Source organism: Dendrobates tinctorius, unplaced genomic scaffold (genome assembly GCF_039654945.1).
Source record: "Dendrobates tinctorius isolate UK_male_01 unplaced genomic scaffold, ASM3965494v1 ptg000102l, whole genome shotgun sequence".
Taxonomy (NCBI): Eukaryota; Metazoa; Chordata; class Amphibia; order Anura; family Dendrobatidae; genus Dendrobates; species Dendrobates tinctorius.
Genome location: NW_027361770.1, coordinates 14,297,064 through 14,312,845, shown reverse-complemented (window position 1 = coordinate 14,312,845; position 15,782 = coordinate 14,297,064). Strand labels below are relative to the sequence as shown.

Here is a 15,782-nt window from a genome sequence, read left to right as displayed (position 1 = left end):
GCTTCTAACACCAGGTTTAAATCCCAGGGGGCTATTCTAGGTATTGGAATAGGTCTAGCTCTATGGCAGGATTTAATAAATCTGGCTATCCACCTATCTGATGCCAGTTTGCAATTGTAGAGCGCCCCTAGTGCCGACACCTGAACCTTAAGTGTGTTTACTGCTAACCCCATCTGCAACCCAGATTGTAAGAACTCTAGGATGTCACTAATCGGAGGTTCTTTCCCTAACGGCTTACCCAAGAACTGTAGGAACTTATCCCATGTTCTGCCGTAGATGTTAGTAGTCACCGGTTTCCTGCTTTTTTGCAGAGTGGCCACCAGCCCAGGGGAGAACCCCCTATCTATTAAAAGCGACCTTTCAAATTCCACGCCGTCAGATGGAATCCTTTGACCTGAGCGTGTAATATTGGACCCTGAACTAGTAGGTCCGGGATTTCTGGCAGAACCCAAGGATCGGAGAGGGACATCTTCCGTAGCAGAGCGAACCAGGGCCTTTTTGGCCAAAATGGAGCTATTAGAATCACCCTGGCTTGATCGTTTCTGATTTTTCTTACCACAGTCGGGATCAGAGCTACTGGGGGGAACGCGTAAGCCAGTCTGAAGTTCCACTGGATGTGCAATGAGTCCACTGCCCATGGGTTTTCCCTTGGGTTTAGAGAGCAGAACCTTTCTGTTTGCCTGTTGTGCTTGTTTGCAAAGAGGTCTATCACCGGTTCCCCCCAAAGCTGAATTAACTTTTGAAAAATGGATCGGTTTAGTGCCCATTCTCCTTGCCTCAGGGTATTGCGACTCAGGAAATCTGCCTCTATGTTTTCTGCCCCTTTTATGTGTAGGGCTGTCACGGAGTGTAGGTGATCCTCTGCCCTGCTCAGAATGTTTGTTGCTGCTTCCATTAAGGAGTGTGATCTTGTCCCTCCTTGGTGGTTGATGTATGCCACTGCTACCTTGTTGTCTGACATGATGCGTACATCTTGACCCTGGAGTAGCGGAATGAAGTGGTTTAGGGCCTTGCCCACTGCCCACAGTTCTCTCAGGTTGGAGGATGCCTTCCTTTCTTGAGGTGTCCAGGAACCCTGACCTATGAGGCCCCTTAGGTGTGCCCCCCACCCCGAGGAGCTTGCATCTGTTAAAATTATATCTGTCGCCTGTCTGTCCCATGGTATTCCTAAGGTCAGATTTGTCTCGTTCAACCACCAGTTGAGAGAGTCCCTGGTTTTTAAGGAAAGCTCCAGCTTTCCTTCCAAACGCCCTCTTAGCGATCTTTGTGCTCTTAGTATCTCCCTCTGGAGTTGCCGGGTGTGAAACTGAGCCCACCTGACCGCCGGAATACAGGATGTTAGGGTACCTAGCAGGGACATTGCTTTTCTTAATGTCATACATGGTTGGTTTCGGCCCGCCAAGGCCAGATTTTGCACCTTCTCTATCTTGGACTCTGGGAGCAGACACTCTTGCCTTTCTGAGTCCAGTATAAATCCTAGGAAGGTCTGTTTCTTTAGGGGTTGTAATTTTGATTTTTTGAAATTGACTATCCACCCTAACTCTTGCAAGGTGTTGATCACCTGAGTCAGCTGTGCTGTACAGTGGTCCTCTGAACTGCCCACTATAAGAAAATCGTCCAGGTATGGTATTATGACCGTATCGTGAATCCGGAGAAAGGCTGTCACTTCCGCTATGACCTTGGTGAAGACCCTCGGGGCTATGGATATGCCAAACGGAAGAGCCCTGAACTGAAAGTGCCTTAGTGTGCCCTGAATATAAAGCGCTACCCTCAGGTATTTCTGGTAATCTGGATGGATAGGGATGTGGTAATACGCATCCTTTAAATCGACTACGGCCATGAAGCAATCTTGATGTAGCAGCTTCACTGCCGTAGTTACTGATTCCATCTTGAAGGTCGGGTTCTTTATCCATAGATTGAGGCGTCTGAGATTTATGATTGTCCTGAATGACTGATCCGGTTTTTTTATTAGGAAAAGGGGCGAATAAAACCCCTTTCCTTCCTGTAAGCGTGGCACCTCGGACAGTACCCGCTTGTCTATCAGGCTCAGGATTTCTGTTTCTAAGGCCAGTTGTTCTTCGGTCATCTTCCTGATAGGTGTGATGACGACCACGGATTTTGGCTGACGAATAAAGGGGATTTTCAGGCCTTCTTTTAGGATGCTCAGAATCCAGGTGTTGGAGGAGATCTTTTCCCAGGCCTGGAAAAAGAGTGCCAATCTCGCTCCTACTGGAATACTGGCGTCACTGTGGTGACTTTTTGGAGGTGGAGGTGCCTCCACCAAACATAAACCCTGATTCTTTCTTCTTTTTATCCTCCCATCTTCTCCTGTCAGCGGGAGGACGTCCTCTATTGAATCTTCCCCTCCGAAAGGGCTGTCTCCTCTGATCCATAGGGAATCTGGGGAAGCCTTTTTTCTTATCGCCTGCTTTCTCCAGAATATCGTCCAAGTTTTTGCCGAACAGGAATCGGCCATCGCAGGGGAGAGAGCACAATTTGGCCTTGGACTGAAGGTCACCCGGACAGCCTTTAAGCCATAACGCGCGTCTAGCAGCATTTGATAGTGACGCTGCTCTGGCTGTTAATCGCATAGAGTCCGCCGAGGTATCTGCCAGAAAAGCCGCTGCCCCGTGCAAGAGATACATGTCTGATAAGATCTTCTCTCTTGGGACCCTTGACGCCAGCTTCTCTTCTAACTGCTGTAGCCAGATCATGAGGGAGCGTGCCGTGCAGGTGCCCGCTATCGCCGGCTTAAGACCTCCTGCTGTTGCTTCCCATGCGTGCCTCAAATATGAGTCCGCTTTTTTGTCTAGCGGGTCTCTAAGAACCCCTGCGTCTTCCAAGGGCAGGGCCGACCTTTTGGAAGACCTGGACACCGCTGCATCTATTTTTGGGACTTTGTCCCATATTTCCGTATCCTTGTATTCAAAGGGGTATCGCCTCTTAGAAGCTGATGGAAGGGCCCCCGATTTTTCAGGCTTTTTCCACTCCTTCTCAATAAGCGCCTGGATTTTCGCGTTTACTGGAAAGGTTCGTTTTTTCCTCTCCTGAAGCCCCCCAAACATGACGTCCTCTAGGGTTTTAGCCGCCCTTTCTTCCTGTAGGCCCATTGTGGTTCTAATGGCCTTTAGGAGGGCATCTGTATCTTCTACAGGGAAACATGGCTTACCCCCTGTGTCACTATCTGAGGAGTCTGAGGAGGATGATTTTTCCGCCTGAGATGATACTGATGCGGAATCTGAGGGGGAACTAGGGAAATCCTTCCTGCTTTTTTTCCCTTTTTTCAATAAGGACTTAATTGAGCCTTCCATTTCTGACCTGAGGGCAGATATTAGATTGGCTGCGAAACTAGGCGCTTCCTCCGCCATAGTTCGCTGAATGCACGAAGCACAGAGATCTTTTTGCCAGTCTCTTGCTAGGGGAGATTTACATATAGCACAATCCCTATTGTTCTTCTTGCTTCCTGCTTTTCTGGGCCTTTCCTACAGGGTGAAGCATACAATAGAAAAACCCCCTATTAATATACTGCTGACATTCACGAAGATCACTCACCACCCGTAATCAAGGGTACCGGATTTGGAGGCTGCGTCGGAGCACCTGACCCGCGCTCTTTGGACCTTGAGGAGTGCCCCGACCTGCGGCTGGGGCGACTGCTGCTTGAATGGCTTCCATGCTTTCTGCCAGAGGGCTGTGAGGGAGGCAGGGACGCTGAACGTTCCTGCTCGGACTCCATCTTGCACCGCCGATCTACCGCTGTCTTCCCCTTTTAATTTGCATGCCTCCGCCTGGTGAGCGTCTTCCTCCCCTCCCCCCTGCGACCGCCGGCCCAGCGCTTCAGAAAGCCGGCCGGCGTCGCACCCGGCGCCATTACACCGTCGCCTTCTGCTGACGTCAGCCGGCGCACCCAGCATTCCAAGCGCCGCTGACGTCAGCGGCCGGAAGACGCCAGCGTCTCTCCCCTGCCACGGGGATCGAGATGCGGCGTGCGCGAGGGGAGGGCGGCGCGGTGGGGGCTTCCCGGAGCCACCGGGATCCCATCCACGCCCGCACGAACCCGGAGCCCCAGGGACCCCGGGGACTGCGCTTCCAGGACCCGACGGCCGGCGCTACAGGTAAGCTACCTGTTCTTCCCGCGCCGGGACGGGCCTGGGTCTTCTTTCTCTTCGCCCATGACAGGCACCGCCACAGTGGGATTCCTTCCAGGACAGGAACCCAACTGAAGCGGGGGAGAGGTGCTGCCCCTTATGTCTCAGTAGGTTCCTGTCCTGGCGGGGCGGATCCCTCTCTCATGTGGTGCTGTCATGGGTGAAGGGAAAAGTAGCCATCAGATGTTGGGTACATTGTGGTCATAAAGGGATGGACATGGTCAGCAACAATACTCAGGTAGGCTGTGGCGTTGCAACGATGCTCAATTGGTACCAAGGGGCCCAAAGAGTGCCAAGAAAAAATTCCCCACACCATGACACCACCACCACCAGCCTGAACCGTTGATACAAGGCAGGATGGATCCATGCTTTCATGTTGTTTACGCCAAATTCTGACCCTACCATCCGAATGTCGCAGCAGAAATCGAGACTCATCAGACCAGGCAACGTTTTTCCAATCTTCTACTGGCAAATTTCGATGAGCTTGTGCAAATTGTAGCCTCAGTTTCCTGTTCTTAGCTGAGAGGAGTGGTACCCAGTGTGGTCTTCTGCTGCTGTAGCCCATCTGCCTCAAAGTTCGACGCACTGTGCGTTCAGAGATGCTCTTCTGCCTACCTTGGTTGTAACGGGGGGCAATTTGAGTCACTGTTGCCTTTCTATCAGCTCGAACCAGTCTGCCCATTCTCCTCTGACCTCTGGCATCAACAAGGCATTTCCGGCCACAGAACTGCCGCTCACTGGATTTTTTTGCTTTTTCGGACCATTCTCTGTAAACCCTAGAGATGGTTGTGCGTGAAAATCCCAGTAGATCAGCAGTTTCTGAAATACTCAGACCAGCCCTTCTGGCACCAACAATCATGCCACGTTCAAAGGCACTCAAATCACCTTTCTTCCCCATACTGATGCTCGGTTTGAACTGCAGGAGATTGTCTTGACCATGTCTACATGCCTAAATGCACTGAGTTGCCGCCATGTGATTGGCTGATTAGAAATTAAGTCTTAACACACAGTTGGACAGGTGTACCTAATAAAGTGGCCAGTGAGTGTATACTGCAGGGTAATTCTCCCTGAAAGTAGCTTAAAAAAAAAAAAAAGTCAAAGTCAAATTGCAGCCTGTGAACGGCTGTGCAGAGTAGCCGCAATAGTAAATGCACAAGTCAGAGAGCGGTACCTGTAAAGATAATGCGATGCAAAGTCCTCACTCCAGTAAGCGGTGCAAGTTAAAATAGCGCTTTTTGCTCCAGCGCTTGGAAAAGGAGGGGGGGGTTTGTACACTGGGGTATAGACGAGTTACAGGGGCTGCCCCGGCCGGTGGCAGCCTCCTGTCAGTGTACCTCCAGCTGTGGAGCAGACGTGAGCGGCCTCTCGTGCTCCCGGCGTATGTGAGCTGCTCCATGTATACAGGACCTTCGTGATGTGAGTCAACACATGACCACGTCAGTTTCACTTGCTGGTGGTTGCGACGGGGACCAATGGACTTTCCGGAAAGTCTATTGGTCCCCGTCGCAACCACCAGCAAGTGAAACTGACGTGGTCATGTGTTGACTCACATCACGAAGGTCCTGTATACCTGGAGCAGCTCACATACGCCGGGAGCACGAGAGGCCGCTCACATCTGCTCCACAGCTGGAGGTACACTGACAGGAGGCTGCCACCGGCCGGGGCAGCCCCTGTAACTCGTCTATACCCCAGTGTACAAACCCCCCCTCCTTTTCCAAGCGCTGGAGCAAAAAGCGCTATTTTAACTTGCACCGCTTACTGGAGTGAGGACTTCGCATCGCATTATCTTTACAGGTACCGCTCTCTGACTTGTGCATTTACTATTGCGGCTACTCTGCACAGCCGTTCACAGGCTGCAATTTGACTTTGACTTTTTTTTTTTTTTTTTTTTTTTTTAAGCTACTATCAGGGAGAATTACCCTGCAGTATATAACCTGTTCAGTGATTTCAGGTTTTTACCCTCACTCATGCCTTTTTAGTTTGTGATTGTTCAGGTTGGAACTAAGATTGCCACCAGTATCTATATATATTCTTTTTCCCTTAAGCACTTCTTCTGAGGTCTTACAATTGACTATTACTAATTGCTATTTTCTCGCTATTATCCAGCTACATAAAGAGCACTTGTAAGAGGTTTTTTTTTTTTTTCTTCTTCTTCTTCTATAACCACCCAATTTAGATTTCCCTCTTCTTTGAGTGTTCCAAGCGCACACTAATATTATTAGTTATTAAACATACAGATATGCTAACTCATATAACAGTGGAAAGCACCGAAAAATGGAGGATGGGGTTAAACCAAAGTAGGAGAAGAAATAGAATTATCACACACTCAAAACCTAGCAACAGTCACAGATTAACCCACCAGCCGCCTTTTCCAAAAATCAACAACAACCTCAAGCCATGCAGCATAAGCTACTCTGACAATGAGTGCTAGCTAGGGCCCAGATTATATGAGATGGGAGTGGCTAAAAGTGCACAGCCGAGAGCCTAAACCCTCAAGGAGCTCTCAACAGAACAGATTAACCCCTGCACGGCCAAAAGAAATTTACAACGTTTAATAAGAAGGTGAAGTGCTTCTAATCAGTGCAGAAGTAGGAGAAATCAGACGCTGCGGTCTTCTGGCTCCTTTCTGTGGTGGTAAACCAGTGACATGTATATTGTAAACAGAGGGGAGCACTCAGAGCTCACTCTGAGTTAAAATGGGTTTGAATGCACAAGGCAAAGAGCTCTCATAAGCTGCAGAAGAGAAAATAGTTGTCTGAAGTAATGTGTTGACTTAATATGATAAATGGGTAAAATTGCAAAAAGTCAGTAAAGTATCTGCTATTTACAGGTTATTAAAAAATCCTTGCACAATTGTAAACTTACAGTGCTGGCTTGCAGCTCCTGCAATCTTGATAAAGCAAGTCATGTTTTTGACTGTCAAACATAGTTACAGACTCCTAGGCATAAGGCAAAAGCAATTTATCACTTTTTTGATGGCTACAAAACGCTCAACCAGCATTTTGCAGCATACAGAAGCATCAGCATTGCTAATGCTTCTGCAGGTTCTGGCAATCACATGATCAGTAGATCTCTGGCCAGCACAGCAGAGATGTGTCAACGATTTCTGTCACTGTAGTGGGATGTTTCCCATGTAACTTGGTCTCTCAAGGATGCTCTAGTTATAGTAGGAAAAAAATGAACAATAAAGAGAAGGGAAAAAAAAAAAAGTTTCTCCGAGATCTTTTATCATCTGTTGGGCAACAAAACAGGTTGCTTACCGTAAAATCTGTTTCTCAGAGTCTTCATTGGGAGACACAGAAACCGTGGGTGTGTGCTGCTGTCACTAGGAGGTTGACACTAAGCATTAAAAAAACCTGTAAGCGGGAGGCCAAATTTCTTTGAAAAAAAGAATAGAGAGAGCAGATACCTGGCCTTTCAAGGAACTTAGGGCCAGACCGCCATCTAACCCTGCCTGGAGAAAAGCTAGGACAGATGGCAGGGAACACAGCATAGGTGTGATGTGATTAGACTCACACCAGCCAAAACAGGCCTTCCAGGCATGATAATAGACCCTGGAAGAGGATGGCTTCCTAGCCTGGATCATTGTATTGACGACTCCGAAATGGTCCGAAAATCCCGGGATTAATAGTCCGAAAATCCCGCTGCACTCAGTATTGTGGTTTCAATGGCCATGCCGTCCAAATTGAGCAAACGAGAATTCGGGTGGTAAAACGGCCCCTGAGCCAGGAGATCTGGTCTGTTGGGGAGTCTCCCTCCAGGGGGTGCCTGCGAGAAGATTGATAATTTCTGCAAACCAGGCCCTCCTGGGCCAGTACAGGGCAATCAATATGACTGGCACCCCTTCCGCCCTGATCTTCTTTAGCAGTCTGGGCAGGAGAGGAAGGGGAGGGAACAGGTAAGGGAGTCTGAACTGTGTCCAGGGAATGACCAGCGCGTCGACCCCTATCGCTAGAGGATCGCGGTATCTTGGGACAAACTGTTGGACCCTTCTGTTCTGTCGTGATGCCAGGAGGTCCACGTCTGGAGTCCCCCATAGCTGGCATATTTGACGGACCACGTCCTGGTGTAAGGACCAGTCTCCTGCCGTGAGCCCCTCCCAACTGAGGAAGTCGGCGGCCATGCTGTCTGTAGGGAATGTAAACTGCCAAAATTGCCGGAATTGAGGTTTCTGCCCAGTTGAAGATTCTGGATACCTCGGCCAGTTCCCGGGAACTCCTGGTTCCCCCCTTGGTGATTGATGTATGCCACCGCCATGGCATTGTCCACTTGAATCCGTGCTGGCTGGTTGTTGAGGTATCTTTCCCAATGTAGAAGTGCTAGGAAGACCGCCCTCAGTTTCAGAATGTTGATTGATAGTGAGGATTCTTGCCTCGACCATCATCTCTGGACTGTCAGGTGACAGAATACCGCACCCCAGCCCACGGGACTGGCATCTGTAGTTACTACCTGCCAGTGGACAGGGGGAAAAGGCCATCCCAGATGAACGAGGGGGGAGGTTAGCCAACAGTTGAGGGACTCCCTGGTCTGAATGGAAGGGAGGAAGGGGGGATCCAGCGAAGAGATGGACCTGTTCCAATGAAGGAGGATGTTCCTCTGTAGTATCCTGGAATGGAACAAGGCAAAGGTTATTACCTCTGAAGCTGTCACCAGCCATCCCAGGACTCTCATGGCAGCGCGAAAGGATAGACACCGGAATTTCAACAGAGAGTGAATTCCCTGCTGGAGGGTAATCCACTTTCTTTCTGGGAGAAAGACCCTCGAGCGGCGAGTGTTGATTACCATTCCTAAGAATTCTAGGCGTTGTGTTGGCGTTAGGCGAGATTTCTCCCTGTTTATGATCCAGCAAACCGGGACAGCGTGTTTAAAACTACCGCTAGATTTTCCTGGGCCTGAGCGAAGGAGGGCGCTTTGACGAGAATATCGTCGAGATATGGCACCAATATTATGCCTCTGACTCTTAATATAGCTACCATCGCTGCCACAATCTTTGTGAAAATTCTGAGGGCTGTTGCCAGCCCAAATGGCAGGGCCACAAACTGAAAATGCTGCTTTTGGACAGTAAAACGCAGAAACCTCTGACGTCCCTAAAAATTGGGGACGTGTAGGAAGGCATCCCGGATGTCTATGGAACATAGGAATTCCTGAACCTCTATAGACGTAATTACCAACCGAATCGATTCCATCCTGAAATGGCGTAAGCGGACCCATCTGTTTAGCCTTTTGAGGTCTAGTATGGGACGAACTGAGCCATCCTTTTTTTTTGGCATCACAAACAGGTTTGAGTAAAAGCCGGCAATACGTTCCTGCTCGGGAACGGGAACGATTACTCCTGCGTTGCGGACAGAGTTGATTGCCGCAGAAAAAACTAGAGCCCTAGCAGCGTCTTTTGGTTGTGATAGAAAGAAGCGATCTCGCGGAAGGACGTTGAAGTCTATCTTGTATCCTGTCGATACTACCTCCTTTACCCAGATATCCTCTACTGAACTATGCCAGACATCTCTGAAGAGGAGAAGGGGGCCTCCTAGTCAGGGAGAGGTACTGGAAAGGGAGTTGGACTCCCTGCTGGCGTCAGGCTGAAGTTGCTCTGCCCGGCCCTGACCTGATAGTTCTGCTGTTGGAACTGCGGGAATGCCATGAAGGGATGGTCCGAAAGGATACCTTCCTATCTCTCGGTGCTTGCGACCTCTGTGGGCCCTCAGCATAAGTGCCTGTCGCTGGGGTACGGTGAAAGGGCTGAAAGGGCTGAGCCCTATGTTTGAAAACATATCGACCAGTCTTGGCCTGGGGGAGAGGGAAGCGTGTACCCCCCGTTGCATCCTTAATGATTTGATCTAGCATTGACCCAAAGAGCCAGGTGCCCTGAAGCGGCAGGTTGGTCAGTGATTTCTTTGAGGACAAATCAGCCTGCCAAGCCCCTAGCCAGACCGTCCGCCGGACGGCTACCACATTACTGGATGCTTGAGCTGCGCAAGACGGGGCATCGAGGGCTGCTGATTCCTATTTACCTCCCGGCATGGGAGATTTGATCTACGAACTCCGCCAGTTCCGCTGGTGGTGCCCCCGCCAATATGCCCTGCTTAAGCTGTTTGGCCCATTCTGTAACAGACTTAGCTACCCAAGCTGGGGCGAAGGCTGGACACTGTGGCGGCTGCTGCCTCAAAGGCAGATTTTGACAGGGATTCTATCCTCCTATCATTGGGATTTTTTAGGGCTGCTCCACTGGCGAGTGGGAGGACTGTTTTGGTAGCGAGTCTGGACACTGGTGGATCCACCGAAGGGGAGGCGGTCCAGTTGGCGGTGAGACCTGGAGGGAAGGGATATAGAATCCCAAAACGACTTTCTCTTTGAAATCGCCTGGTTGGGTTTTCCCTTTCCGTGGCCAACACTTCCTCAAAATCCTTGTGGGAGGCAAAAACCCTAGAGGGGGACTTATGAAGCTTAAATGAAAAAGCCTGATCATTAGGTTTTGATGTGGGGTCCCCAATGTTAAATGGTCTCATTGACTGCGGCGATGAGGCCCTGAACCATATCCTTGACCTGGTACTGTTCTGGCCCATACTCAGAACCCTCCTCTGAGTGTATCTCCGATAACGCCTCGCCTGATTCCGGGGATGAGGACGGGGAGGAGGCAGACGGCCCGAGTAATTCTGGCAGTGAGATGGAGTGAGAAGGGGGCCTGGTTGATGGTCCTGTCTAAACCTTTTACGGCCTCTAGAAGGCCCAAAAGGAGGCTCCTTTGGTGCTCCTATGTCCACTGGAGTCTGAAGTGGCAATCTATTAAGCGCCGTTACCAAGGTCTGTGATATCTTGGTAAGGGTTGGCCACGGACTTGGATAAGGAAGAGGCCCATCCTGGACACTCGCTGTCTCCCGTGACGATGGATGGCCCCTGGGCGGCAGGCAAGGTGCTTCCTCTTGCTTCAGGGGTGAAGTGGGAGCTCGGACATGCAAAACGGGGGCTACACCTGCTCTCTATTGTAGGTGACACCATAGGTCTGCTGCCATCTGAGCAGAGTGGCGAGGACTGACCTGAAGGAGGCCTGACACCAAGGTCACTGAAGCGGATGAGGAGGAGCGGGACTGCTCTCCCTTGGGCATACTGACAGGTTTTACCTGGTGCCGACCGTCGGGGGTAGAAAGCAGAGAGAGGGAGCAACCTGTAGTGCAGTACTCACATACCCACGACCTGTATGCCCGCCGCAGCTGCCGCCGGAAGGCTGATGAGGGTGAGAGAAAGCGAGGTGAACAGCCCTGCCTAGAAGCCTTACGAAATCCCCGCCCAGAAGCGGTGTGCGGGGCCCTGCTCTGGCCTCCTGGAGCACCAAGGTGACACTGGTACAGAAAGAGGAAGTTGGGGGGGCGGATCCTGCCGGAAGCCGGAATCTAGCGTCGGCCTTGCTGGGCTCCTGCTGGAGCCCAGGGCCATAACTCCGCCACGGGAGGAGGCTGGAACCACACTGCTTGAAAGTAAGTGTTGGCTCTTAACATAAGTATAGAGCCATGGGCTGTAAGCCCGAGTGCTGATTACAGAGGTCACATTCAGCCAGAGCAGCTGGTAAGCGGATCATGCAATGCTGAAGCCTCTTACCTCCAGTTCACCCCGTAACAGGGGTCGATTATCTGCATGAAAAGATTGCTGTCCCAAACCTTATCTGCAGGGTGTCTCTCTCGATCATCAGGCTCTGGTGGGCGAGTGATGGGAGACGAAGGTCAGGACCAGGAGCGGCCACCTGAACACGAGTCCTGTGTTAGAGGATAGGGTCCTGCCCGTGGGATCCATGAGGATACGGGGTGGCAGTACACGCCGTACTCATGATCCCGATGTGGGAATACAGATGTAGCAGCTCTACTCTGTATCCCTCCAAGGTTACCTGAAAAGGAATGATGCACATTGAGGTAGGCATGGGTCTGCGAGAGACCCCTGTCCACCTCCTGCTGACACTAAGCAAAACTGATTGTCCTACAGCCTGTCGGGAGGCGTGTATACTGCAGAGGCGGAGTTAACATTTTTTTCATGCATAGTGTCAACCTCCTAGTGACAGCAGCACACACCCACGGTTTCTGTGTCCCCCAATGAGACGAAAGAGAAAATATCTTAATATACCGTATACATATCTAAAATTTGAAATAAAATACCTAAAATAAAAAAATAAAGTTTATTTAACAAAAATATTGTTTTCATAAAATACTTATTTTATTAACTGCATATAACAAAAAAAGTACACACATTAGGTATGCATATTATAGTAATAAACTGTAGAATGCAAGGTTTTTTAAAGAAAAAAACAAAAGTGCCTCTTTATATAGATTTGTGCTGGAAAAAAATACAAAAAAAAATACACAGTAATTTATATGTACACCAAAACAGAGCTGAAAATATTCTGATTTGTTCTACATAAAACAAACCCTCACACAAACACATCAATAAAAAAAAATGATGAATGTTGAAAAGAGGAGAGGCACAAATAGAAAAAAAAAAATGAATGGTCATTAAGACCTAATCACCAAGTGGCTGTGAGGGTACATGAAATCTTAAAATATTTATATGTACCCGAAAACATTGCCAGTGCAAAAATTAAAAAAAAACAAAAAAAAATAGTGCGCCCTTGAGGGGCTAATACAATAAACATGGTATCAAGTATTTCTTCTATAAAAGAGATAAACTAAAATGGAAGAAATAAAAAAATAAAATTATGTAACACTTACCTTTACTACATGCATATCCACACCGTACATGTCAAGCCACTTGGCTTTATTCAGGTAACAGAGCTCTGCCTGTGCTGGTGTTTTCCCCCTAAATAAAAGAAAATGAAAATCTTAACTGTATATTAAAAGTCCATTCCCTTTCAAGAACTTTTCTCTTTGGGTTTAAAAAAATCACAACAAATTATGGTTAGTTGTAATAAAATAAATATTATCTTTGTACTATGTTAGGGCTCTTTCAGATGTCAGTGTGTCCAGTACGTGTGGTGACAGTTTTCCCACACACTGGAGACAATTACAGACGTAGACCCATTCAAGTGAATTGGTCTGTGCATATGTTAGTATGTTTCCACGGACCGCGTGCCCGTGGACAATGCACACTGAAATGCCCGCCTTTTTAACAGCAGCAGGGGTGAAAGGGAAAGCGTCCCACACACGTGAACATGGATGACGTTTGTTTGTACCGGTGCCTGGGAAGCAGAGCACAGTTAGCACTGTTCCCCGGCGCCTGGTGCTGAAGACCGTGCTCACATGTTTAGCGTTATATTGAACTGGTAACAGCGAGAGTAGGCCGCGGCTGATGGCACTATTACTTCCATCAACCTACACCTGTTGCCGCTAATAACAGCGAGAGTATTAGCTGCTGCCTGTTCTATAAATAACCAGGCAGGCAAAGCTAACAGCTGCGGACTGCAACCCTCAGCTGTCAACTTCAGCAAGGTTGGTTATTAATAGATGGGTCCCCACATTGTTTTTTTAATTATTCAAAGATCACAGTGCTGAGGTCACGGCTGTTCAGTCCAGCTGGGAATGCAGCCTCAGTGACCTGCGATAACCTTGATAATGTCATGGTTGCTCACTGATGCTGTGCTCTCAGCAGCTCATTTATCAGTGGTTCTCGGCCTGGAAGGTCACATCTTGGCACCGTCCAGGTTGAAAACTATTAATCCCCAAACAGATTACGGCGTGGGACAGAATGTTGAACAGGTGAGGCATATTATTGTTGTTCTTTCATTTTATTACAACAGACGTTGGCTTCAATGGAATGGGTGTTATGAGAGTATGACTTTTTTATTTTTAAATAAAAATTGGAGAAGTGTGTTGTTTTTATTTGAAATTAAAGACTTTACACTTGCTGTGTGTTTATTTACCATACAAACAATAGGATTAGTAATGTATAGGTGTCTGCCTCTCCATTACTAATGTCACCAGACAATGCAAAGTTGATATAAACTCCACAAATATTACCCCACTTGCCAGCATCCCATGGAAGTGGGCTGCTATTTTTAGGATGGGGGAGTCAATATCCATGGCCCCTTACCAGCCTAATACCAGCCCCCAGCTGTGTGGTTTAGCAACGCTGGTTGCCAAAAATAGGTCAGACCCCACACAGTTTTTTTTTTTAATTATTATTTATTTAAATAATTTTTAAAAAACAGTGTGGGCACCCATCTATTCTTGATAACCAACCTTGCTGAAGCTGACAGCTGAGGATGGCAGCCCGTAGCTGTCAGTTTTGCCTGAATGGTAATAAAAAATACAGGGGAACCCACAGTGTTTTTTAAATTTATTCATGGAACAGGTGGCGGTTGATTAATACTCCAACAGCTTCTGCCTGCTCTCACTGTTATTAGCGGCAGCAGGTGTAGGCTGATGGTAGTAATAGTCCTATTAGCTTCCGCCTGTTTTTGCTGTTGTCAGCTAAATATAACGCTCAACATTCTCCCTTGCTCACTGGCAGAGCAGGGGAGAATGATGATAGCCGTCTTTAGCACCCAGCACCGGGGAACAGCGCTAACTGTACCCCTGCTTCCCAGGCGCTGGTATGTGTGGTACTGATGCAGCACACGGTTACCACACGTATGCCACAAGTATTACACACACGGACATCTCCAGTACTATTTTTTCCGGTAACAGAAATATCAGGAAGTGTGAAACTGACCTTTGCCAGCAGATAGAAAAAAAATAAAAATTGAAAGTATTCAGTGGTTGATACCTTTTAAAGGCTAATCAAGACTAGTTGGTTCTCTTAATGAGGCATAGTATAACACAATCTAAAGAGTAAGATGCTTCTACAAAGCAGGACATAGAATAATGCAATAAATAGGACAAGTGATACAAAGCAGAACTATAAATATGGGAAGGGGAGAAAATGCTGTGGACTTAAATATTGGTGCAGTTCAAGGAGTGTGAAAGTTTTAATGTCCAATGACCAAGGTTTAGTCCATATTTCAAGAACAGAGAAGTGCAAGAATTAAAAGTAAAAACAAAACCTAAGATTTAGGAGAATCAGTTCCAAAAGAATTAGACTGCAGCAGATCAGTGGCTATAGGTTGGCTGCAGCATTCACGGGACACTATTAGGTTCCAACACTAGCAAGGGAATACAAGACTAAAAGGAGGAGCATCACAGGTCAGGGAAATAATCAGAACCATTATAAAACTAGTTTGCTCTGTAACAGTTAAGTGTGACAAATGAGTAAAAAGTAGAAGACATTAGGAACGGGGCAAATACTTAAGCTCCCCTCTGGGCCACCTCCTACCAATGTTCATTTGGGGCAATTATCCTTGCTGGTTTTTACAGTCTATAAACATTCAATCCTGCAGGAAAGATTCCTTTCTCTGTGGGCTGATTTTGTGATGAACTTTTTATACTCTGCAGCTATTCTGATGAGGCACAGCTACAGTGAAGTAAAAAAGCAGCAGCTTTACTACGTACCTGCATTCTGTCCACTTCTGAAAGATGTCAAGCTCCATAGTTTCAGTTTGGTTTGGAATGAATCGAAATTCAGACACCAGTTCTGGAGTGTGTTCTGGATGTTCACACTCGCCAAGCTCAGCTGTAACATGATAGAAACATTTATCAGACTTAACAGAATATCTAAATCTGAACAATCAATGCTGTTGAATGTTTATTAGACTTTGGCCAGCCT

General features: G+C 48.0%; 1 protein-coding gene across 9 annotated transcripts in view; it reads right to left on the bottom strand.

Annotated features, from left to right (window-relative positions):
- EPB41L4B (erythrocyte membrane protein band 4.1 like 4B) overlaps window positions 1–15,782 on the bottom strand; it is a 1,031,490-nt gene that overhangs the window by 756,218 nt on the left and 259,490 nt on the right. For all 9 annotated transcript variants that reach the window (XM_073587745.1, XM_073587749.1, XM_073587750.1 and 6 more), the window contains 2 exons: window positions 15,569–15,689; window positions 12,854–12,941 (listed from right to left, as the gene is read on the bottom strand). In XM_073587745.1, the coding sequence (XP_073443846.1) occupies window positions 12,854–12,941; window positions 15,569–15,689 (209 nt within the window). The remainder of the gene's footprint in view (window positions 1–12,853; window positions 12,942–15,568; window positions 15,690–15,782) is intronic.